Source organism: Protopterus annectens, chromosome 6.part0 (genome assembly GCF_019279795.1).
Source record: "Protopterus annectens isolate FY-2018-M chromosome 6.part0, PAN1.0, whole genome shotgun sequence".
NCBI classification, from domain to species: Eukaryota; Metazoa; Chordata; order Ceratodontiformes; family Protopteridae; genus Protopterus; species Protopterus annectens.
In genome coordinates, this window is record NC_056737.1 from 739949442 (window position 1) to 739975821 (window position 26380).

A 26380-nucleotide genomic window follows, 5' to 3' on the forward strand; every position below is an offset into this window, starting at 1 on the left:
AAATCCCAAAGCTGAGGTTGGGTGGCTGGATCTAAATAGGATTAGGAGAGGCTATAAGGCCATGCAGAACTGCAGTGGCAAAGCCTGCTCTGGATTTAGAGTAGAGAGGTAAGTGGTAATGCTTGGTAAAAGTGTGCACTGAACTCCAAGTTGCAGCCTCTAAAATGTCTTTGGTTGGTACTCCTCTGAGGAAGGCTGCTGAAGTGGCTGCTGCTCTGGTTGAGTGAGGCCTAATGCCCTTAGGCACTGATTTGCCATGCTGTGAATAGCAGAAATGAATGCAGTGGCCTATCCATTTTGAAATAGTCTGCTTTGAGATAGCCTTTCCTTGTGATCCTGCAGCATATGCATATGCCAGGAAAGAAAAATGCTCAGTCTTTCTGAAAGCTTTAGTTCTGTCCAAGTAGAAGTGCAGCTGTCTGTGTATGTCCAAAGAATGCAGAAGTCTTTCATCCTTATTCTGTGGATTTGGATAAAAGTTAGGCAAATGAATGGTTTGGTTAAGGGCCACACTGGACATTACCTTAGCCATAAATGTCGGGTTTGTCCTCAGAGAAACCCTGTCTGGATGGAAAATGATAAAAGGTTCCACAGCCATGAGTGCCTGTAACTCTGAGACTCATCTTGCAGAGGTTATTGCTAGGAGCAGAGCTGTTTTCCAAGATAAGAACTTTATTTCAGCTGTATTGGCTGGCTCAAAAGGCGGCAGTGTGAGTTTTTCCAAGACATAATTGAGGTCCCATGCAGGTACTGGTGCTTTCCTTGGAGGTCTTATGTTTTTGGCCCCTCTGAGGTACTCTCTTAGCAACGGATGTGAAAAAATTGGTGGTTCCGTATTGTAATGAGCTGAAATGGGCAGAAGCATGGATTTTAATTGATGAAAAGGATAGGCCTATGTCCGGCATCTCAGTTAGGTATTGTAAAATCTGAGGAATATTTGGTACAAACGTGTTAATTCCTTGTGCCTGGTTACAAACACAGAATCTTTTCCATTTTTCTGCATAAGATTTTCTGGTACTGGGCCTCCTGGCCTCCAAAATAACATCCATCACTGCTTTAGAGACAGGTGTGCTCTGAATGGCTACATTATCCGCCATGCTGCCAGATTTAGGGTTCTGAGTTGGCTATGCAGGATTTGATTGTTTCGTTGGGTCAGTAAATGAGGAATTAGAGGCAATGTCTAGGTTGGGCCTTGAGACAAGCTCTTTAGGATTGGGTACCAGTGCTGGCGGGGCCAGTCTGGAAAAATCAGAATCATTTTTGGCTTCTCTTGTCTGACCTTTAGGAGTACCTTGGGGAGGAGAGGCAGAGGAGGAAAGGCATAAACTGTCAGGGTTTTCCAGTTGAATGATAGAGCATCCACTTTCAATGCCTGCTTGTGATAAGTCCTTGTGCAGAATCTCTGTAGTTGGCAGTTGTGAGGGGAGGCACATAGATCTATGTTTGGGCATCCCCATTTCTTTATTATCATGCTGAAGACTTGTGGATCCAGTTTCCACTCGTGGGGATCCGTGAGGTTTCTGCTTAGTTCGTCTGCTAGAGTATTTTTCTTTCCTGGCAGGAATTGTGCTTGCAGGTGTACTTGATAAGTCAATGCTGTGTCCCACAAAGTCATGGCTTGTCTGCAGAGGGGGTAGGAATGAGTGCCTCCCTGTTTGTTTATGTACCACATGACTGTAGTATTGTCCGTCCTTATCAGTAGTTGTCCTGGATGGAGTAGATCCTTGAAAGCTGTCAGGGCATTCTGAACAGCTAGCATCTCTTTTTGATTGATATGAAGATGCCTTTGGCTTGTGGGCCATGTGCCCTGAATACATTTTCCTGCCATGTGGGCCCCCCAGGCATAATCTGAAGCATCTGTTGTTGTTTGCCTGGCTGTGTGTAGGGTGAATGGCTGCCCCTTGTTGTGGTGACAGGCCTGTGCCCACCATCGAAACTCCTGTTGCAGGCAAGGAATGAGGGTAATTAAAGTTTCCAGGCTGTGACAATGTTGAGTCCAAACACTTTTTAGATACCACTGTAGTTTCCTCATATGCAGTCTGGCATATGGAATTAGCAGAATGCAGGATGCCATGAAGCCCAAAGCCTGCAGAATTTTTCTTGCAGATAACTGAGTTTTTGTTGCCAACATTTTGAAGTAAGAAGTCAGTTGCTTTTGTTTGTCTGGCGTGAGATAAGCCATCTGAGCAGTTGTATTTAAGCTTGCACCCAGGAATATTATCTCTTGAGAGGGTACTGGTTTTGATTTCTTTTCGTTTACTGTGTAGCCTAGGCAAATTAGTAATCTTTTTACAAACTCCAGATGCTTTAGTAGAATGTCCTTGTTCTCTGCTTGAATAAGGCAATCGTCCAAGTAGGGATATATTTGAATTCCTCTTTGTCTGCAAAATGCAATTACTGGTGCCAGGCATTTTGTGAAGACCCTGGGCGCTGTAGATAAGCCAAAGGGCAGTGCAGAGAATTGGTAGTGCGTTGAGCCAGCTGTGAATCTGAGGTATCTTCTGCAAGATTGTCTGATTGGAATATGCAGGCATGCCTCTTTTAGGTCCGAAGTTACAAGCCCTTGCCCAGAATGGGCAGAAGCTGCTGCAGAGTCAACATTTTGAATTTTGGAACATCCAGAAATGTATTGTGAATAGACAGGTCCAGTATTGGTCTCCAGGCTTTGTCTTTTCTGGGTACCAAGAAAAGTCTTGAGTAAAATCCTTGTCCCTGCTCTTGCTGTGGTACTTGCTGAATGGCCCTCATGTCCACGAGGGATGAAATTTGTTTTTCTGCCTCTGCCCATTGATTGTGTGGCAGGTCTGGCATACCTTTTGCCCTTGGCAGGGTGTGAAAGTGGAACCTGTAGCCCTGGGACACTATATTCAAGACCCATTTGTCCTGGATGATCATGTGCCAATTTTGTGAAAAAAGTGCTAGTTTTCCCCCTAAGGGGGCTGCCAAAAGATAAGTGCTTGGTGCTGGCAGAGGAAAGTCATTGGGACTGTTTCCTGTATGGCTGTGATTTGTCTTCTCCGCTTTTCGAGGTAGAAGCGCCCCACTGTTTAGGCCTGTATGAGCCCTGGGGCTGGGATCTGCCTCTGGGGAGTCTGTATCTGCCTCTTTGTGGCCTGTCTGACACTGGAAAGGACCAATTCTTTGTAGGCCAGTTCCTGCTAAATCTGGGTGGCTGTACCTATAAGAAATCCTTTACTGTTTGCATAGATTTCGCTTTGTCCTCAATTTTCTTCAGCACCTCCTCTGCTTTAACACCAAATAAGGTATCATGCTGTAATGGAGCATCTAATAATTTTGCTTTAACATGATCAGGCAGATTCTGTTCTTTTAACCAAGCATGCCTCCTAATGACAGAACCTGTAACTGCAGCCCTGCAAGAGGCCTCCAGAGACTCAAATCCACATTGCAATGTATGCTTTCCCACTTGTTCAGTTGCATGCAATAAATCCTGCATTTCCTTATTTTCTGCACAGTCAGAATTTGACAACATTTTCTGTTTTAGCAGTGACATTAAGTATTGCTGATATTTAAGCATATGAAATTGACAATTTAAAGCCCTCACAGCCAAAGTAGCAGAAGTGTAAACTTTTTTTCCCCATCTGTCTATTGCCCTTGAATCTCTATCAGAGGGGATAGGGTTTTTTGCAGTAGAAGCCTTGACCCCTTTGGGACCCTGAGAAATAGTTTCTGGGTCAGCAGCAGGGTTTTTATAAAGAAATGTATGTGAATCTGGAACCCTGTAGTATCTGTCTGGTTTAACTGGAGCAGGAGGTAAAGAGTCAGGAGAAAGTCCGGACTCTGAAAATACATCATCTACAATGTCTAACACAGGAGGAATAGCCAAAGGCCTGTGCTGAGGTAGTAAAAGAAAATCTCTAAGCCTTTTCTTAGATTCTGAGTAGTCTTGGCTCTCCCAGTTGAAGTGCTCCCTCATGGTATGCAGGGTTTCCCCAAAAGAATAATCCTCAGGCGGTGAGGCTGAAGGGATAGATTCTTCAGCATCAGAGTCCTCATAAGGAGGAAGAGAGTATTCCTGTTCAGAAGAGGAGTCAGAGGAAATGGAAACCTGATCAGAAGATTCATATTCTGTCTCTTGCCTAGGACTCTTGTCAGGAGGGGGATGGGAACCCCTGATCAAGGTAATTAGGTCTTCGGCCATTTTGAGCATCTGTTTTTTAGGCATAGGAGAATGCTGTACTTGTTTCTTTGTCTTTAGAACTGCTTTAGTCTTTGCTTTGGAAGCTGAAGTAGGCTTTACATATAAATGTGTAGGTCTGAAAACACCCTCAAAAGTCGATGTCTGCTCAGCGGCTCCAGACCCATCTGAGGGAATAGTTTCCGAGTGTCCAATACCTTGAGTATCCAGAGGCCTAGCTGGCTCCATGTGGGAGTCGTAAGCGGCCTGTGGCTCTGAAGTAGTGGGTGCCAGGGGCTGCGAAAGCACCTAACTGAGAACCGGCGACTGGCTTAGTGGAAGCCTCGTCGTTGTTTTTGGACCTCGGATGCCTGTCCTTTTATTTTTCCTTGCGCTTTTTATAAACTTCGGTCGCCAGCTGTTCCAATGGCATTATATAATTGAATCTTCGGCCAAAGTAATGAAAGGCAAAATCGTACCGACACTTAACAGTGCGTTGGTTAAATCTAGCACAAAACTAACAGCTAGCAACGTTGTGATCAGGGCCTAGGCAAGGAATACATTAAGAATAAAAATCCTTATGAGATATTTGCTTCCTACAAGAAATACAATTCTTAACTTTTTCTGACATCGGACTGGAGCAAGCAAAAAGTTTCCCCAACGGGGTACTTAGCTTTAATGAAGACTTCGGATCTGAAATTCATTTTTGAAAATCTCAGGAGTCGGTCAACTGGCACTTGCGAACTGCTTATGCTTCGGGCATCGTGCGGCAAGAAAGACTGAAGAAAATGGCGTCGGCTGCATCTTTTATACCCCTGGCGCACTGACATCAGGAAAGAGGCGACAGCAACCGACGCCGGACCTAGACTTTGGAATTCAGGCCGACTGCGGGTAGCCTGCCAGCAGGATAACCCAAGTGTAATGACTGCAACAGTGAAACACAATGAACATCAACCAAGTTCCTTTGCCTTCACATCTCAGATGACCTCTCCTGGACCATTAATACCAACCATATAGTCAAGAAGGCTCAACAGAGCCTTCACCTCCTGAGAAAGCTCAAAAAGGCCAGGCTACCACTGTCTGCTCTTAGCACATTTTACAGGGGAGCTATTGAGAGCATCTTCACTTGCAACTTCAAAGCATGTCTCAGAAATTATAGTGGGTGGTGAGGGTGGATGAGAAAATCTTGGGCACAAACCCCCCTTCTATTCAGGAGCTTTTCTTTACAAGAGCAAGAAAGAGAACATGCAATACTAGCTGATTCAACCCATCCAGCCCACAACTGGTTCTCACAACTTACATCTGGAAGGAGGTACTGCAGCTTCCGCTGTAGGACTACCCGATTCAGGAACTGTTTGTATCCTACAGCTGTAAGACTTAACTTGGAGAGCAACCATAAAACCTGATAAATTGAAGCCTCTTTTTTCACTTAATCCTGCTGCTCTGAGTAACTACTGCCAGTATTACTATTATGCAATATGATGGCTATACTGAGTCATGTCTAAAATTAACAAGTACAACATGGTAACTAAACAGCTCATAGGTTCATAGGTAGGTACTGGGCGATCAGCCCAAGGGCCTAAGTATGTTCCCTGGCTTATGCCACCCAAGAAAGTTATTTTCCTGTCCTCTGTCGAGCAGAGCCACAGAAGTGATTCCCGGGGTGTATTTCCTATTTCCCATCCACTCATCAAGATTTTTCTTGAAGAGTGCTAATGAGGAACTTTGCTTGACATAGATGGGTAGCTTGTTCCAGAGTATGGGAAGTCTCTGGGACAGGAATCTATCTCTCCAGCATGTCCTGTTTATTGTGGTGACAAGGTTTAGGTACCTAGAGCATGTAGCTCGGAGGGATTGGGATTTCTTTAGGTGTCCAACAGCTCTGGGTTTGACATAGCTTTATATGTTAGGCAGCTGCTATTCACTAGTCTCTATTTATTGTCTATCTTAATGTTGAAGGTAGTTTGGTGGTGGGTACTTATTGTTTATCATTGGATAATGGGTATTGAGTGTGTTTTGGTAATGTGAACTACCTCTTGCTTGTCACACATATTTTCTTTCTTATGTTATTTTCTAACACCGATGTATCTGTGTTATTTGCACTGCATTTCTCTCGTGAGCTGACATTTGTAATTTAATTTAGGCTGCACTTGTGTGGTTCTAAATGACAATAAATTTCTCTTTGAAGGTCAGAAGTTCGTTTTTATCAATGTAAATGCCACTAATAAGAATGTTTATTTTTTTTTTTAAATAAATTTCATATGACAAATTCTCCTGATTAAAGGGTTTCTGTGTCAGTCCCTGAAGAATAACTTTGAGGTCTGCAGTAAAAGAGGGGTCTTTATGAGAGATATAAGCAGCAAGATTCCGCTCCGGAAAGCTTGACAATGTGGAAAGTCGTCAAGGAAAGAAATTTGTTTCAAGAGTAGAGAAATTGATATAGTTTCTATCTGGAATTTACTATGATAGAAAACTCACCTTGTCCTTAAAAATAAAAAAATTGGCAAGAAAGGAAAGGATGACAGGAGTAATAGCTGAGAAAGAGCCAATGTTCTGAATGGATGCCCATATGGGTAATGTTTTCCATTTGCTTCTAAAGGCTTTCTTCGTAGAATTCATATGGGAAGCCAAATAATATAATGACCAGGGGGAAGCAAGTGTGGAATTAGAAAAAAAACATGCGGCAAAGAGATGACAGAGGACCTAAGCCTGATGGCTTTATGCAGAAACTTAGTGATCAATGGTAGATGGAGAGTTGGCATACAGGAGGCCTTTCTGAAAGTCTAGCAACATTAGAAGAACCACACTCATATTTGGGGAAATGACAAGTGATTTTTGTTTCCAAGAGGGGAGCATGTGGTTGGAACATTCCTCACTTAATATGTGCTCCCATCATAGTTGGGGACAATCCAATAATACTGTGGCAAATAAAAGAGGCAAGAGAAAGGTTTACTCAAAAAAAGAAATGCCTTTTGAATGGGAGCAGCAACGAATATAATGTTTACGTTTTATAGTATAAAATAGAGGTTGGTAAAGAATAGACTAATGTACTGTCAAGTCTACTGAAAGACCTGCAAGAAAAAATTGTACCTAAAATAGAGAAACAGAAAAACTGATAAACATGAGTAGTGGTACTGAATTGTGTTTCTATGAAAATCTGGATTTTGTAAAGAATCAGTTTTCATATGGATATATTTACCAAAATGCCCAAGGACTTGGAAGGTGTACAAAGAAAAATAAGTAAAACTTGGTTTGTGGAAGTTCATATCTGGTTGGGGCAGTGAGAGCCAGCCATTCGTACTTGAGGAAACAGCTGGAATCCTGCTAGTCACATGCGAGTTGCCATGACCACTCTGTGTCAGGTAAACACCTTGGGTGCGGAGGTGAGAATAAAGGACATTCTGCAAACAACCGAGTAGTTAAGAGGTATGATCAGGCATACAGGCAATAAAGCCATGGATCCGAGGAGTGCCTCAGATCTCAAGCAAGCTACAGTAGTTTAGTAGTTCTGGAAGAAAAAATATGGACAAAGATCTGTACAGCTGAGCGGTACGGTCAGGCTTAGAGTCAATAAACAATGAACTATAAAGCCATTGGATCTGAGGAGTGATTCAAATCTGAAGCAGACTACAGTGGAAGGTGTCAGATCCAAGAATAGTGGAGATCTCTGTGGGTATCTAGTATCAGTTGGATCCTAGTGTTAGGATCCGAAGAAAAAGGATGGTCGAACTGATAGGATCCGAGGGTGCTGGGGAAATAGGATCCAAAGGAGTCTGTAGATACCACCAAATCAAGGAGTTTGTCCAATGCCTTGTGTTTTATACTGGAAGTTAAGGTCAGTCGGATCTGAAGGCTTAGGATCCGACGAAGATAGGCAGGTATGTGGAATGCATCATAGGGACTGAAACAATCAGATTTGAGGAGGACTTGTGATCTGAAGGAAGCCCCTAGGGACTTCAGATCCGAGGCACTGGATCCAAGATCCTCATTTTAAAATTCCTTTTCTTTCCTTCTTTTTTAGGAGGGGGGGTTTGAGCCCCAAAGGAAACCAGTAAAAGCCATAGCTCTCAACTTCTTAGCACAATAAATCTGGACAAAGCCTCAACTTTTTTTTGTTTAAATATTGCTCTTATAAACTTAGAAAGTTGCTGGAATAAAAAGTTGTATGTTACCATGCATTTTCTAAAGAATATGAAGGCTGAAACTCAAATGCCTGCTAATATTTAGGGAATTCCATCCTCACCGATTGCCACAAATTTCCAGAAAATAACAAATTTTATAAGGGACAAACCAGAAATACAACAACAAAAAAAACAGACACTGCATTAGCACTAGTTTCCTGAAGGATTAGAAGTTGGAAAAACAAGTCTGCCACACATCTTCCGACCTCAGCACTCAAAATATCCACCAGTAAAAAAATGCCAATGGACTAACAACACAAAACACAAATCAAGGCACATAGTGGAAAACAAGGCAGCCAAACAAAAACATGCAAATTCCACTACTACACAGGATAATAGTCAAACGAAGCTAAGATACTGCAGGCTGATAATAAAGAAATCCTGGACCCATTACTTAAAACTACAAGCAGAAATTAATAGCACCACTGTTTAAAAAGATAAGTGCTTTTGTCTTACAATAATTTTCAATACCTGTGTGCGTTTGAAGTGTTTTTGGATACTGCAGGCTAAGAAAAGATAACCAGGAACAAGACTTGTAATTATCAAAACAAAACTTCACCTCATCATTAAACGAAAGATAATCTCTTCAAAAAAGGAAAAACAGAATTTCTAGCCATAAGTGGCTACCAAGGGAGGAAAGAAGAAACATATCACAGGACCTAGACAAGAAAATTAGCTAAATTTAGACCAAGAATTCTTCTTACAGCTCGAGACCTAGATTCCTCCATCTCACCATGTTGGCGGCAAACAAGATCTGAGGAGTTAGGGGCAGTGTAGTGCATTATGGGAAGAGGAAGGAGTTGAGACTAGGATCCAGAGTTTTGGGAATGAGGCAGAGCTGGATCCGAGGATCGGATCAGATACCCATCAGTGAGGAAGAATGAAAAGAACATTATCAGATGCTCTGATTAATGTTCCTAACAACCAAGCAACCTAGTTGCCCATTTAGCAATATCTAGATTAATACCTATGTTACCTAATATTTTATCAAGATGACTTTCTGAGTTAAAGACTTAAGCCAAATATATACAAGTTTTAGTGCAACGTTTACTAGGAAAACATGCTAAGTTTATTTTAACAATAATCTTATTTCTGAATAACCATACAGCTGTTGATTTTAAAATTTCTCAACTATCTTTGACAATAATGCTAAACCCAAAAAGGGACGATAATCTGCTGTAAGATACTTTTTTTTTACATATCAATAACAAAACGTCTACCTTTTGCTTTTTTTTGGAAATTTATTTTGAATACTGATGAAGTTATCAAATGAGTGAATGTTATAAACTTTCAATAACAAAAAGGTGAAACCCATTCACAAATCTCACCACCAAATAAAACTTTTAATCAACTTGCCTTCATTCATATTTGTTAAAATAGCTGTTAATGTCTATAGCTAATTATTTTATTTCTTTTCTTGAGTCTTTCTGTAATAATTAATGGATGGATGCCATTATGTCTAGTTGTAATTGAATTCAATGTTTTCCACAATTCTGATGCATTTCCTTGGCTTCCTTTACTTCAATTAAATCAAGTCATTGTTTTTTCTTATTATGACAAACTTAACAAAAATGTCTACACTTTAAATGCTGCCCAATCTTCACTTATGTTACATCTGGCATAAGTCTTACATTTATGTTTCTTTTTAAATAATAATTCCTTTTCTTGATCCACACATGGTACCCTCCACATGATTAAGCTTCTTTTTTTTTAGTACTAAGTCAAGGGTTACGTACACAGTTTGCTTAGCATCCACACATTGTACTTCATAATATTTCAGTACAGCCAATTCATTCCAAACATCAGTACTGTGTGCATTTTAAATGATCTAATACAATTATTTATTTATTTTTATTTATTTTATTTTATATTTTTTGACCGGGATAGTTCGACTGGATGCATGCCCATTTTCAGTGGAGGCCCAGGGAGAACAGCACCAAAATATATATATAATAAAATAAAATGAAAAGAAATAAAATATATATAAAATATTTTTGTTTTCTCATCTTTTACCTCAGACTATTAACTCACTGATACCCATTTAATTATAACTGATGGGAACTACCAACTGAATGGTCTCTCTCTTGCTGAAGTTCAACAAATGGAGGGGCAAAGGGAGAAACAGTTTCATAACTGAAATGTGCACTTATAATGTATTTGTACTGTAGTCATAGAAACCCTATGTGGTTGCTTTTGGAATGCAAATTTCAAAGATACAATACCTGATACTTTTCTGTATTCGAAAAGGTATTGCTTTGGTTTTATGTAGAAAATTACTGTAAACTGCATAAGAGCTTGCACACTAGAGTCTGTAGCTCAGAAATGCCTTAGCTGAAGGCAAACCCCACTCTACATTCTAAGAAGTTTATGTCAACTGAAGAAGCTGACTCCAAAGGATAAAATGACATTTAAAAAAAACCAATGAATACAGCTAATGCAACCCATACCAACATCCTATATTCAAACTCTTCTCTACACTGAAACCATTTCAGCCCTATTTATTCCAGTCCTACCTTGATAAAGACTAAACTCCTCCTTTTCTCTCCTACTAAGAAGTCCCCCTGGATTTTTTTCAGTAAAACTCTACCAAATACACTTATATATCCTGAACCAACCACCAACCAATTATTTAGGTCACCATTGACAATAATCTGAACTTTGACATCCATATTAACAACCTCCTATTTTTACTAACCAATCTAAAATAATCTTTAGCAAATTGAAATCCTACAATAACATTTGCAAGATTTGTAACCATTTAGAACCCATCACTGCCTTAATTTAAAGCAACTAGGATGGCTGCTCAAACTTCAAAATATTAATTATATTTCATCAACTAACTAATAGCCACACTTTTACAAACCTTCCAAAACACCTATTCTGTTCAAAACTTCTAATACATACTACTAAAACAAACAACAAGGCTAGTGACTCTTTTTTTTTAATATAATAGGAAAAGCCTAAACTCACTGGTTATGCCCATGCTCCAAACCTGACTAATCTATATGTGTCTCCAAATATTTTCTCTTCCTGCCCTGACTACTCTACACACATCACACCTCCTTTATTAAACTAATTTTACTAAACTATCTCTCTATACCTTTTGATTGTATTAGCATTCCTTGTCAATGCCTGTATTCTTCACTCTCATATTACTGTGATAACCTGGAAATAGTAGGTAAATAGTTTTTGTTTGTCTCATGTGTCATTAGTTGTGATTGTGTTAATTTCATTGTCTTGTCTAAAATAAAATAAATAAAAATAATTATGCCAAAGGTCAAAGCTTGGACATGTGAAAATGAATGCTGATTGGGTTTTAATTATTTATTTATTTTTATTTAATGGTTTTCAGAATTTTTGAAACATCCTTTCCTTAACCTGACTTTATACAATCTTTATTCTTACCCTTCTTATTTTACAGGGCCTGCATTTATTTCTGCAAAAAAATGTTTTCAGTGTTTCTAGTCTTCTTATTTTTAGTAATTATGTTAAATCAAGCACAGCGTTCAGTGTTATCAGTACCATCAGTGCCCCAAGACAAAAAATTATACTTTGAGTGAAAAGTCTGCATAGGTTTTTTTGTCTACCATGTGTAGACTTAACTCAAAAATTTAGGTAGGAAAACCACTACCTTGCAAATAACAAAGTAGTGATATGACTATTTCCACACTGTGAAAAAGTAACACATTTTCATACATCTATCAAATGCATATTAGGTCAATATGTTCCAAAAATACTCAAAAATAACTTGATGACCTAAAAAGTTGAAGCAGTAAGCATACATGAAAATTGTGTTGACTAAAGCTGCCTTTATACAGTACAAATACTAAATATAAGGAGCGGCAATGTAAAATAGGTATTACTTTCAAAACTGGTGTGTTTGAATGATGGAAAATTAGGCTGACTGCCCATAAATTCTGGTTAGTACAAGCCTCCTTTTTATACCGCTTTAAGAGTTTGCAATGAATTTAAATATCAAAACCAGTGAAAAAGCTGTCCTGTCTTCAAACCATACTTTTAGCAATAAATACCAGGATAAAAAAATGCCAAACTGTTCAGAAAAATAAACAACTTTATATCCAAATAATTTCAATGTTGTTGTCAAGTCTTAATCCTACATAGCACACTTACCACTCCCAAGAAAAGGGGCTTGCTGAAGTCTAAATTTGCCCTCCAACCAAAGAACAGCAGGTAAATCAACAGCATCATAGTAAATAACCAAGTCAAGGATCTCCTCAGGTTATCTCTGTAACAGTTGAAACAAAACTGTTTACTGTATAACTGACGTTTGTTTGCATTAACAATACAGTAATTGATATATAATCAGATACCAAATATTGCAGCAATATCAGAAAATAAGTTTAAAGACTATTTGTTCCACAATTACTTCCGAAAAGTGGTCTAAACTTCAAAATCTGGACTGCAAAATTCATTTTGGTTAATTTATTCTAAAATACTGGACCAGACCTGTAAACATCTTTTACAAGTTTGCAGGTTGCTAATGGAGGAAACTGTCTGTTTCCCATCTAGAGACAGTATGTGCCACCAAAGAACAAGACAGCACACACTGCAACCTCCACAATTTCAGACTTCAATAGTGAAGGAGGTATGCAAATACCTCATTCACTGCAGCGTCATACAGCTCAGAATATTAATGGTAAGTAGAACACAGGGGTGAACTGCATGTAAAAAAATGTACAATAATTTACAATGAAGTTTATAGGTTAGGGAGATTTGTGTTGCTAGGAAAGGGCTAGAAGGAACACTGGGCATGGACTAACACGCCAATGACATTATGCTATAAGAGCTGTTACTCTCACCTCTATCCGATCCACTATATTATATTAGTTAAATTGTCAGAGTACTAATTGTCTCCACCATGCTAACTCAGCCATATTTCAATAAGCTTCACATGCACCCTTCTTCATGAATCAATTGTCCACACATTTATGTCTTTCACAAGCAAGTAAGTAAGCAGACTGTGGGGAATACCGTGATGGGGATGCTTACGTTGTAGGAGTGCATGGATCACGTACAGTACACTTAACCAGGAGTCAAACTGGAAGAGAAATGGTGTCTCTGTTAAAACAAGTCTATACTGGGGATGGGTCTGTATAAGGGGAATGAGAGCTGTGATCTTAAATATGGATATACAAGGAGGCTATAATGCAACAAAGAAAGCATTATTGATTAGCAAAGATATGTGCTGAGAAAAGTCTTGTAAAACAAGGTCTGATTTATAAAAAGATGGACAGGGGGACAGGGCCCTAAAAGGGATTGGGTGGATCTCAGCTATCACAGCTTTGTACTGAGGCTCATACTATAACAAGAGCACCTTATAAACATATGCACAAAATCCATGCATACCCCCTTTTTTCCATTTTTGCACATGGGATTGGGGTGTTACATCAACACAGACAATCATCTAGAGTCAATGGACACACTGCCATGTGGCTAGCCCTTCACAAAATGAGGCCCATTAATTCACAAGTCAGACTTCTCCCCTGTGACACTGGCAAAAACAGGTTTGACTTCCAAGTCAAGATCAGAAGACTGTCTGGGTAAGTGAAGGACTGGAAAGAATAGCTCACATCCACTCTGGGGGTGGGGAGGGGTTTCAGTCAAACTAGATCTCTGAAGAAGGCAAGAATACTAAATCCAGAATGCAATAAATGTGGAGATGCAGTAACTAAGAGCATGGCGAAGTACATGAATACCACACTGACATTACTGACATTACTATACATTGGGTACAGGAGGAAGGAAATAAAGTGGTAGGTCATTAAAAATGCTCCACACCTCTAGGAGAATGCCATATTGTGATGACCATTCTTTTCTATCTTGATAGACAGAGATCAATTAGAGTCATTAGGTCACACTTATTGGTTAATGCTGAGTTCCAGGACTATGCATTAGATGTCCAATGGCAGATAGTTATTCACCTCCCATGTACAAGGTTCAATTTAACCTACAGCCAGTGCCTGTGTGGAGTTGCATGTTCTCCTTGTGTCTCTGTTGAATACCCCTCAAAACATGCTGGGTGTATCCACCTCAAACTCCCACAAGAATGGAGGTGAGGCAGCAGCACAGAATCTACACTGTTCCTAACAAGGGAAGAGCTGTACAGACCAACTGCTTTGGGCATCAACTGTGCTGTGCAATATCCTCTAGATAGCTGGACAAGGATCACAAACTGCATGTCTTGTCAGGGCTAGCCACTTGATGGTGTACAAACTGGCTCTAGGTGATTTGGTCACGTTGACTAATGTTGCCAAAAATGGGCATAGGTTTTTGCTGGTGATAAGTGGGTTGAGGACCCAGCCAACTCTGACCTACACCATGGATACATGCGAATGGTGGAAGTGGTTTATATTTCCCTATTGGCCAGTGTGTTTGCCTCCCATAAAGCAAGCAGCCCTGGGTCAATAAACTATTGGTGAGCCACTATACACATTGTCCAGCTATGGTTACCTGGGATAGCTCTGCTGAGTGAAAGCTGGAAGTAAAACCAATCAACCTGCCAAATATGAACTAAGTATTGCTACACTCAGTATAGGTTCACTGAGAGGATGCAATTTTGAAGTGGATGGCGTGATGGCAAGGAGGAGGCTGGACGTCCTCTATAGCCAGGAGACAAGATGAAAGAGCACTGCAGCAAAACCACTTGGTTTGAAATTCAGAGTCTACGACTCAGAGGCGAGAACAAATTAGAAGTGGTGTGGCAATTATGGCAAGGATCAAGCTTCAGAAGGCAGTGACGAATGTCATCAGAATTACTAACAGCCACATAGCACTCAGACCCTACTGTAAGGATAGGACAAAATTCATAATGTGAAGTCCCAGAATCATTGGTACAATTAGTGCATGTTATGTACAAGGACCCAATGACAGAAAGTATAAACAGTGTTCAGACTTGCAGAGTGGTATCCATTGGCAGTGGGAGTACATCAGGGTACAGCTCTAAACTCACTGCTGTTTATACTGGTGATGGATTACATTGGCAAACAGTTCACAGGGTGCACAGTAACAAAGCTGCTGCATGCAGATGATGTGACAATACGGGCAAACTCTGAACAAGCAGCAAATGATAGGGGAATGGAATGCAAAACTGAAGGCACAAGAAATGAAACTGAGTACAGTTGTAATGGTAACAAGTGAAAATCAGAGGAGAAGGGAAGTCTGACTGAAGAGGCCAAAGCTAGAATTGGAGGGGCTGCAACCAACTGGTAAAGAGTATCAGAGGCAATGTGTGACAGAAGAATGCAAAACAAGCTGAAAGATAAGGTGTACAAAACAGTGTTGTGACCAGTAATACTGTATGGTACAGAAACCTGGGCAGTAAAGGCAGAGCAGTTGAGGAAGTTAGAGGTGATTGGATGTACACCATAGAACAAACTAAGAAATTAGAACATCAACGCAAAAGCCCAAGTAGCTCCAATTACAGAGAAGGTCAAAGAGAATCTGTTGATTGTGATAGATCAGGCACATGTGCAGAAAAGCAAAAGACAACCTGGTAAAGATAATTTAGGACTGATGGAAGAAGGCAAAGAGGAAATGAGGGTGTCCAGAAAAGACATGTATGAATTTTGTGAAGGAAGACCTGCGACAGTCAGGCATGATTGTCAAAGATGGTACATTCGGAGAATAATTCTTAACAGCAATTTTCTGTTTATGTGAATATGGACTTCACAGCCTGGTAAATGAATCTGAGTTATATGTAAATCAAAGACTAGAACTTTGGTTTTAGACAATGTTTTTATTGAGAGACAGTTGCTAAAAAACAAGTCCCCAGGGGGCTCAGAGTATGGAAATATCAGAACAATGCCTAACCGGTCTCTGAATTTCAGAAAGAACTTACTAGGATTTTTAACTGTGGACTCAATATTATGAAGGCTGTTATTAGAAATAATGAAAAACGTTTAGAGGGTTTATGTGACGAAATTAACATATTAAATACTGTTTTACAGAATGCCTTGTTGTTTACTGTGAACAAGCATAGGAAAAATATTACACTACTTTGAATGAAATTGATGAAAAATTAGTCAGTATTAAAAACCAAAAGACTGACAAACTTGAGAGAGATAAGAAAGATTATTTTGAAGGACAAGCCTATTGGGCACCAAAAAATAAGGTTCCTCAAGCTTCAGGTAACAGATGTACTGGCTTTGACGCTTCAGGGCACAGAGAATCTGTTACTCACAATGTTAATCGTTTGAACAGACAGGATGATGTCAGTGGTGAATTTAATGGTAGTGCATCACCCTATAATCTGGATGACCCTTTAGAGTTTCCTCCTTTATGGAGGTCCAAAGGGTTGAAAGACCGGTCGAATGCCAGTTACCAAGAAGTAACAATAATGAAGAGGAGGAAAAGAAGGCAAAATTAAATCACACTACTGAGGTAATCGATTCTGGCTTGGCAGGAGAGGTCATTACCACAAATGGGGTGGTATGCACTCTAGGTCAGCTAAAAGTTTTTAACTATAATTACCTGGAACTTAATTCTAACTATTTTTCCACCTTTAGAAAGTTTACTTTTGCACCATCATCCTGTCTTGCCATACAACAGTTTCTGATTGATTTTAAGTTATTTCTAAGGAAGGCTAACCTAGAGATTATTTTTGGACAGACTGTGATTTGCCACAAGGGACCTAGGTTCAGCAAGAAAAGTACCTTTAACCCTCCACTACACCTTATATTAGCTAATTTTGAATCTTTAGTCAAACAAGAAACCAGACAATATGTTAAAAAGAAAACATGGAAGGTTTCTAACCTCACTCAAGAAGAAAAGACGGTCTTTAACAAATTGAGTATGAATAGGGATGTTCATAACATGAAACCAGATAAATGGGTGGAGTGATAATTATGGATTACTGGATGTACGCAGCCAAAATGTTAGATTTGTTAAACAGTGATGCCACTTATTCACATGTTTCTTGGAATGAAATTCAGATGGTATAAAGGACAACTGATGTGACATTAGGGTCTATATTAGCACATCGAAGTTTCAAAACTTCGAATGTTCTAATATTGACCACTAACATCGAACATACAGAACAGCAAATTTTTTCCTAGGGAAAAAATTTGCTGTTCCAAAACACATACACACAACACAAGCACACCAAACAAACAGCAATCCACACACATACACCTAAAATCTTATACCTAAACCTACACTAAACTATACACACACCACTAACTATCCAATTACCTTAACCCAAACCCTAACCCTAATGTCTGTCACTATCGCACACTCACCTCACCCGCGCCCTAACCCTAATTCACCTACCCCGCCCTAACCCTCAAGTCCACACAATCGCACACTTACCTGACCCGTGCCCTAACTCACCTAACCCGCCCTAACCCTCACATCCACACAATCGCACACATACCTAACCCACGCCCTAACCCTAACTCACCTAACCCACCCTAACCCTCACGTCCACACAATCGCACACATACTTAACCTGCACCCTAACCCGCACTCAATCGCACACTTACCTGAACCCAACCCGTAACTTTCCACCACAGAGCTGAAAATACTGAAGCAACAGAAACAGACAACCAAATTCTTTCCCTAGGAAAAAATTTGTTTTTCTGTTCCTTCGATATTTTCAGCTTTCGCTGAATAGGGGTCAATATTAGAACATTCAAAATTTTGAAACTTCGATGTTCTAATATAGACCCTGACATTAGAGGCCAATCTTATGCAGGGTTTGACCAATAAGAATTTACATGATTTTCTTTAAGTTTCAAAACCAGTTATTTCAGCTATTTTTGGGATACCCAAGATGCATAACAGTATCATGGTTCCCCCCTTAGACTTATTGTGGCCGCTTCAGGTTCTAAAACCTATCCTCTCAGGGGTTTTGTGGATATAAAACTTAAAGTCATATAAGCACATATTGGCTGATTCATGGGATTTTTTAGCAATAGTGACCAAGGAATACTATCATCCCACCACTTACTTGTGACTACTGATAGTAAAGATCTTTTCACGGGGCGTGGCCAAGATGGTGAGTAGTTAACAACACTGTTTTTTTAGCTCTGCTTCATTTTAACATCTCTGACGGGCTTTTACTAAAAACTCAAACAGAACGTTTCAAAACTTGCCGAAAGATTTATTACAAAAATAACAAGTTTTACATTCTTTTAATTGCTTTTCCTGTGAAGAAAACTAGAAAGAACTAATTGTCTCAGAATGAGCCACTCTAAGCCCAGCGTACAGGACATTCTATGAAAAAACACATACAGGCTATACTAAGTGACATCAGTGAGTTATCTGCAAAGACAGACAAATTAGAAAGCAAAATTGACATCTTTAAAGAAAATAAAAAGAAGTTAAAGTGTTGAGTGAATCTCTTAAACAGCAATCCTCACAAATGAAGAGGGAATGTCTGATTTTGATGGAAGATTACTTGAAAATGAAAATAACAGTGAATTTCTTCTGAAACAAAAACAACTTATTTCGGGATAAAATAGAAGACATAGAGAACAGATCTAGAAGGAATAACATCAGGATTTATGGGACTCCTGAAAAAGAAGAGGGATACAGTATGATTAAATTCCTTAATCCCTGGCTGCCTAAAACTTTGAGCCTGCTTGAAGCTTTTACCTTTGGCATCGAACGGGTACATAGATCAGTTTCTAACTCATCTTTACAAAAAAAATAATAAAAACACCTCCACCAAGGTCAGTGACTGTAAGATTTTTCTCAAGTCAAGATAAGGATTTAGTCTTAAAAGCTGCATTGACTAATTATCCAGTTAAAATTAAAGGAAATATTATAAGATTTGACAATGACTATTATTTATTAGTGATGTCCAAGAGAAAAGCATGCATATCACTTGTTACAAGCTTAAAGAACAACGATGTTAAAACACATATCTTGTTTCCAGCAAAAAATAAGGATTCACCTTCCAGAAGGAAAGAAGATTTTTAACACCATAGAAGATGCAATGGACTTTACACAGAAAAATAAAATCCTCGAAAAAAAAACAGAAGAAATGGACTGGAACCTATCAACTTCTTTGAAGAGAAAAGCAACAAGAAGTGGTTCATTCATCAAAGACAAAAACAGTAAAAAGAAGTGAAGGACAAATGAAACTCAATATATCTCATGGTTATGAATTCTTACTAATTTAAATATGTGATTGAATACTTATGAACAGGTGCTACATATTGCTTTTTGCAAGGCAAATCATTTCTTTCTTTCTTCCTTTCTCTACTTCAAATGGTTACTAGTTCCCTTTCTAAAAATGAGTTTGATTCTTTTAGCTATATATTAAATTAAAGTCACATATTTTCACTTATAGAGTTTAAAAGGCTAAACTATTCATCCATCTTTATTATGATGAAACTTATGTTACGTGGCACACTTTCTGATAACTTGGCATAGTTGAGTAATATACTATTAAATATAATACAATATGCAACAAATGACACTAAAGAGGCATGTTAAGCTACATTCTGGGTTCTTAAAATGGTCCAGTAGTGTGCTACTGACCATATACTTGACATGCAATGGCACCCAGGAAAGACGTACTATATTAGAAACAAAGTATAAAAATATAGATTTTTACATATACAAAAGTTACTATTATGTCAAATAATTACAATTACACTCACACTGTTTCAAGTTAAACCTAGATCACACATAACTGTCAGTCTTTTAATGCAAGTTTATATGCTATGTCTCTTTTAAAAGAAATGACTGTCTGCTTTTTATTAAATATCTCATCCAAATAGTGCTTGCTGAATCATTGAATGTTATGTCATTCGGTGCAATGGCTTTTTAGTCATTGGAATACTTTGACATGTTTTTTTGTTGTTCTTTTGGTGATTTGGAGGGGGTCTATGGGATTGTGGTGTGGTGTGGTGGTGGCTTGGATTTATTTGTGAGCATTTTTGTGTGAATTGCAAATGATGGATTGTTCATTTTCAAGTCCTTATCATGAAAACCAGCTTGAAACAACTAGGAGTCATGAGCAGTTTTGTGATGCTGCAGGAGTTGTGAAATCCTAAGAACTGTGCAGGTTACTTCTTCCTGTCTAAAAGTAAATAATCATAATATTTTAAATGATATGCCAATATCTCAATGAACACAAGTTAGATAATAAGCAAAAGACAGTGAACTGCATTCAAAAACACTGTTAGTTATTGAACAGTTCTGAATGCTTGCAGTATACCAAAGGGATAATTTACATACTAGTTTATAGAATGACACTTCTGATAAAAAAATAGTACTGTGTTTCTCTGTTATGTCTCATTTTAATGGCAACAAAACTTAATATCTCAGAACAATTTATTATGGAAAGTTTGAATCTTAAAAGGGGAGATGTTTCAGACACTATTAAGACATAACATTTAAGGAAAAAAATAGGACTGATTCTAACAGCAGTAGTACTAGATTAAACAGGATCAAATATATAAGGGTAACTATAAATGTTCTATTATATGACACTCTACACTTGGATTACAGGTAAAATATAAAACCTAAGAATACAGCAATAGTACAAGACATGGTATACAAACAGAAACATAAAGAAATCAGAATAAATAAATATGCATATAGTTAAAGAATATAAATATGTCCACAAGGGTAGGAGGTTGGCATAGTGGTTAAGGTGTTCACTTTTATAGGTGCAAGGTTTGATTTTCACATGGGGTAATTGGCTGGGCATGGAATGGCCTACAAGAAAAATTAGCCTGGTACTAATTTATGAACTTATGATCCTATGAATAAATTTATACATAGTAAATAAAACAAAAAAATATATATACAATCATCTGACCTATAAATCAATAAATATGAAAATAACGGACTTCCTCCCTACAGTAGACCAGGAAGATGATATGAGGTACAGGGAAAGATGATTGTAGAGTTATTCAGTTTGGTCAACTTATAATAAAGATTCTGAACACCTGTTTAACATTTCTTATTCATAACACCTCAGCGATGGGCTTTTTTAACATGATGCATTCTAAATATATGAGACTCATTAATATGAATCAGAAGCATGAGCTAAGCATTGCTAGTCTAATGGAAAGTTTGAGAGGTAGTTTGTTCGTCTTTTACAACAAGCTATGAATACGTTATTCCATTAGTAGAATATTTTAGGGTTACATCATTAGGCAATTTTATTTGTTTCAAAAGTTTTGTCCATAGTTGAAGATTTCATATTGTTATATATAACATATATAATAAGTTCTGTACACTTGTGTTTTTTTCTTCTTATATAAATGTCTGATTTTAAATGCATATGTTAGTATTAATGAACTGAATAATCCAGTAAAGAGGGGGGGGGGGTCTGTTGAAATACTTGAAATTGCATAAAGCTCAAATAGTATTTCTACAGGAAACACATTTACTTAACAAAGATGCAAAAAAACTTTCATTAAAGAATTATTTGGTTTTAGCAGGTTCTGGCTTTTGAGCTAAAAGAACAGGCACCCTCACTTAATGGAAGAATACACCAGTAATGCCTAAAGTAAAAGATATCTATGTTGATAAAAATGGTATGTTAAGCATTGTTATAAATGAGATGAACATAAAACTACATAAATTGGTGAACTCTTACTGGATTTCAGGGGTTGGAGATAAAGATGCAAAAAATTAGTTAGACACTACAGCCTATTACAGGAAAGGTGAAGTTATAGTGGCTGATGATTTTAATTGTATTTTATCAGACAAAGATTTCACTGCAGATAAAAAGCTGAGAATCACACCTTCAGTCAAACATTTAATGAATTTTGTAAATCTTATGAATTTAAAGGATATATATGAACTAAGGAAAACAAACTCACTTCAATTTACCCATTATTCATATAGATATGGAACACAAGCAAATATTGATAACATTTTTGTCTCAAACAATCTGTCATCAAAAGTGACAGAAGTTTCAATAGTTTCATGTCCATTACAGGACCATAATGCTATAATCTTTATTATCATTTTAAAAACTAACAATCTAATACATCACAGGAGACTACTAGCTTTCATTTTTAAAATAAAAGGATTCAATGATTAGTTTATTAAAGAGATAAAAAAATTCCTAGAAATAAACATGAATGGTGAAGTTACTGACATTCTCCTGTGGGATTCACTAAAGACTTACTTAAATGGAAGTGTTACAAGTGATATATTAATAAAACAAGAGAATAGGACAAAGAAATGAATACAATACAGGGCAAAATAGACACACTAAAGTTAAATCTAAAACCAAATGACATTGTCAGTCAGTCTGAACTTAAAAACTTAAATATAAAATATGTCGAAATTCTAAATCATAAACTTTCAATAAACCTGGAAAACAAACTTCAGGTATATTCAGTAAGCTTGTATAAACTTGCTCTTTGATCAAAGAAAATCAATAAACTAAATCATATAAGAAATTATAACACATATAAGTAATCCAAAAGAAAGTAGAACAGATATTAAAGGTATTCTTGAGGGCTTTAAAATATTTTATGAAAATAAAAATAATAATACAAATAATCTAGATAATGATGATATAATTGAAACTTTTCTAAGGGAAAATATAAATAATAAATTAACAAGTGAACAAATAAAAAATTGACAGACCATTTACTTTAACAGAAATGAAAGATCAAATAAAAAAGTTAAAAAATAATGTAAATTCTACTGGATGATCCAGTTAAAATATTAGATAAGTGTATACAAAAATAAAAACAACTGTTGAAGTCCCCTATCATGGAAATATTCCCGTATATCACCTGTTTTAAAACAAGATAAGGATCATAGAAAGTATTATTTGGACCCATTTCATGTTTAAATGTGGACTATAAGATATTCATGTCCATTTTTGCTAACAAAATTAATCTACTTATACCCAAACGAATTAACAATGATCAAACTGGGTTTATTTTAAATAGAGAAGTACAGGATGATACAATAGGAATACATACATTAACAGACCATGCAAATAAAAATAAAAAAAAATAACTTTCTGTCATTAGTCTCAATTTAGATAAAGCTTTTGACTCACTTAATTGGTCATATTTGTGTAAAACACTTAAATTGTATAATTTCTCATCTGAGCTAATTGGTTTAATTTCTAAGTTATACAATAACTTGTGTGCTTATATTAAAATGGGTTCATTTTTTCCTAATTCCTTTAAATTACAAAAAGGCAAAAAAAAAACAAGATAGTCCAGTAACACATTTACTTTTTGCATTAGCTATAGAACCCTTTGCTAATAGTATTAGATCCAGTAAGATCATTAATGGTATCAAAATAAAAGATTTCAAACTAAAAATTGAACTCATTGCAGATAATATTTTTACTAACAAAAGGAAATACAGAAAATTAATTTGAACACATAATTAGTTCTAACAGTCAGTTTGAAGAAATCTTGAGCTTAGGATTTAATCATAATAAAACAAGTACATTATTAATTAATAAAAAATTAAAAAACATACAAAAATATTCTACCTTCAATTGGAATAGCAATCGAATGAAATAACTTGGTATAACTATTATGTCTAATAGTAAAAAAATGATACAAACTTCCAACAGGATGTTGATAAAATTTTAAGTTTAGTCACAAATTGGAATAAATTCTTCTTTACCATGGAAGAATGATTAATGCTTTTAAAAATGGTAATTCTCCACAAAATATTGTTTGTCTTAAAATCTTTAGTAGTATCTTCAGCAAAAAAATGATGAAGAAGATCAATAACATTCTACTCAATTTTTTGACATCCTAATAAACCAACAGAAGCCTTTGACTGGCACAAAAAAGTTTGGGATAATGGTGGAAGAGAATTCCCTGATATTCAATTGTATGCTACTTCAACAACTGTAAAAGTTATAGCATTTGGGATAAATTCATCTTATGATTCAAAATGGAAACAAATACATCAAAAATATTATTAGTACATAATAAATACATCACAACCAGTCATAAGGAAATAGTACTTAATAGTTTTATCTGGTTATTAAAAGACTTTTGCATAATTGGTATTACACCCTCTTCACAAATTCCCTATTTAAATAACATCATCTCCTCTTTCCAAAGTTCACATATTCTAACCATTTTATTAAAAACTGAATATTTTCTTCCAATTTCATATACAAATGACTGCTTAGAAACTCATAATTTGAAAAAAAAAAATGTTAGCATTAAAATAAAGTAATTTAATTTATTAGTATCAATTCTTAAATGGTACTAATATATATACTGTTGAAAATTTAAGGTCCAAATACAATCAGGATTCTGAGAATTGGTTAATTTTACAAATATTTTGAGACTTTGTGAACACGAAGGTACATAAGATATTTAACCTAGATAAGAAATTGTTCCCCAAATTACTGGAATTTTTAATAAAAGAAGTTATGTACTCACCATGACGTTCCATCTGTGTTGTCGATCTTCATTCATTCTTGACAGCTGGGACTTGATTCCGATCCTTGGAACCGGCTCAGCCATTATACAGCTTGCGCCAGCCAAAAACTCTCAAGGCAAGTCTCTACCCACAATGACCCTGTATTCATTACCTCATATCGAGTTTGGAAAATTGCAGCAAGATGAAGTATCTAATATAATAATAATAACTGAGAGGAAGCCATGTCCAAGGTAAAAACCCTAGCACAAGCCCAGGACAAGGATACGATCCTCCAGGATATCTGAAAGGAGTTGGTTAGGAGAGAGGGGAGGGATGTCAAGAATGAATGAAGATCGATCTGATGTTGTCAATCTTCATTTATTCTTGACAGATGGGACAGAGTCCCCAGCTACCTATACCCTGGGTGGCCTTATGGAAGGATATTCCTGAGCACCACAGAACCAAATGATGCTCTTTCCTTGGTGACCATATCCAATTTATAATGAGTGACAAAGGTATGAGGCATTGCCCAAGTGGACATCTCACATATTTCATTCACAGAAGCCTTGGAATGAAAACAGAAGAAATGGCCATCGATCTGGTTTAGTGTGCCCTTACAACAGCAGTTATTTGCAATTATTGTGATCATAAATAAAGGTGACACAATCTCTTAGCCATTTTGACAGGGTCACCTTGGAGGCAGGTTTACCAATCCTTGGTCCTGAAAAGGAAACAAACAATTGGTCTGAAGATCTACCATCCTTAGTCCTGTCCAGATAAAATCTCAGCTGTCTGCAAATATCTAGCATATGTAGACAGTATTCACCTTTGTTAGAGAAATTTGGAAAGAAGACTGGTAAATGAATGGACTGACTGATGTTTGATTTGGAGACTACCTTAGGAAGAAAAGAAGGATTAGTTCTCAAGGACACTATCCTTATGGAATATTATATATGGTGATTTTGCACAACGTGCCTGTATTTCTCAGACCTTTCTGGTGGAGGTAATGGCAACTAGAAAAAGGGTTTTCCAGGACAGGAATGTGAGTTTTCAAGTGGCCGGTGGCTCAAAGGGAGGTTATACCAAATGTTGCAAAATTAAAATAAGATCCCACAGTGGTAATAGATCCTTCAATGGGGGTTTTATACAAAGGAGTCCTTTAAGAAAAACATTACATAAGCTATGGGAGATTAGGGAGTCATCACCATTACCACTGTGAAAACTGGAGACAGCTACTAGAGTAACTGTGACAGTAGAGGCAGCTGCTCCTTAATTAAAGAGATCTGTCAAAATTTCTAAGATTTTTTCAACAGGAGCTGAAAAGGATCTAGATTATTCTTAGAAGCCCAAAGAAAGAATCTTTTCCATTTGCTGTTATATAACTTCCTGGTGGATGGTCTATGAAAAGCCAAAAGAATTTTTCAGACAGGGGAAGTAATAGTAGATTGCCTGGAGATTACAGGAATTGGAAAAACCAAGCCATGAGCTTGAGGGATTGAAGGTTCGGGTATAACAGCCCTTGTGGGTGTGAAAGTAGATCCAGAGCTGGGTCAGGAATCCAAGGTAGGTGAACCAAGTGAGGCCACAGGAAGGGAAACCAAACTTGCCTGGGCCATAACAGAACAAAGAGGATTACTCTGGATCGCAATCTTTTGGCTTTCTTCAAAAAAAGGGGAATGAGGAGAAATGGGGGGATACATAAAGGAGCCCCAGGAGC

At 37.4% G+C, this 26380-nt stretch overlaps 1 protein-coding gene across 2 annotated transcripts in view; it reads right to left on the reverse strand.

Moving 5' to 3' along the window:
- Positions 1-26380, reverse strand: part of TMEM260 (transmembrane protein 260) — a 1312140-nt gene that overhangs the window by 486692 nt on the left and 799068 nt on the right. For both annotated transcript variants that reach the window (XM_044074429.1, XM_044074428.1), the window contains one exon: positions 12448-12562. In XM_044074429.1, coding sequence (XP_043930364.1) covers positions 12448-12562 — 115 coding nt within the window. The remainder of the gene's footprint in view (positions 1-12447; positions 12563-26380) is intronic.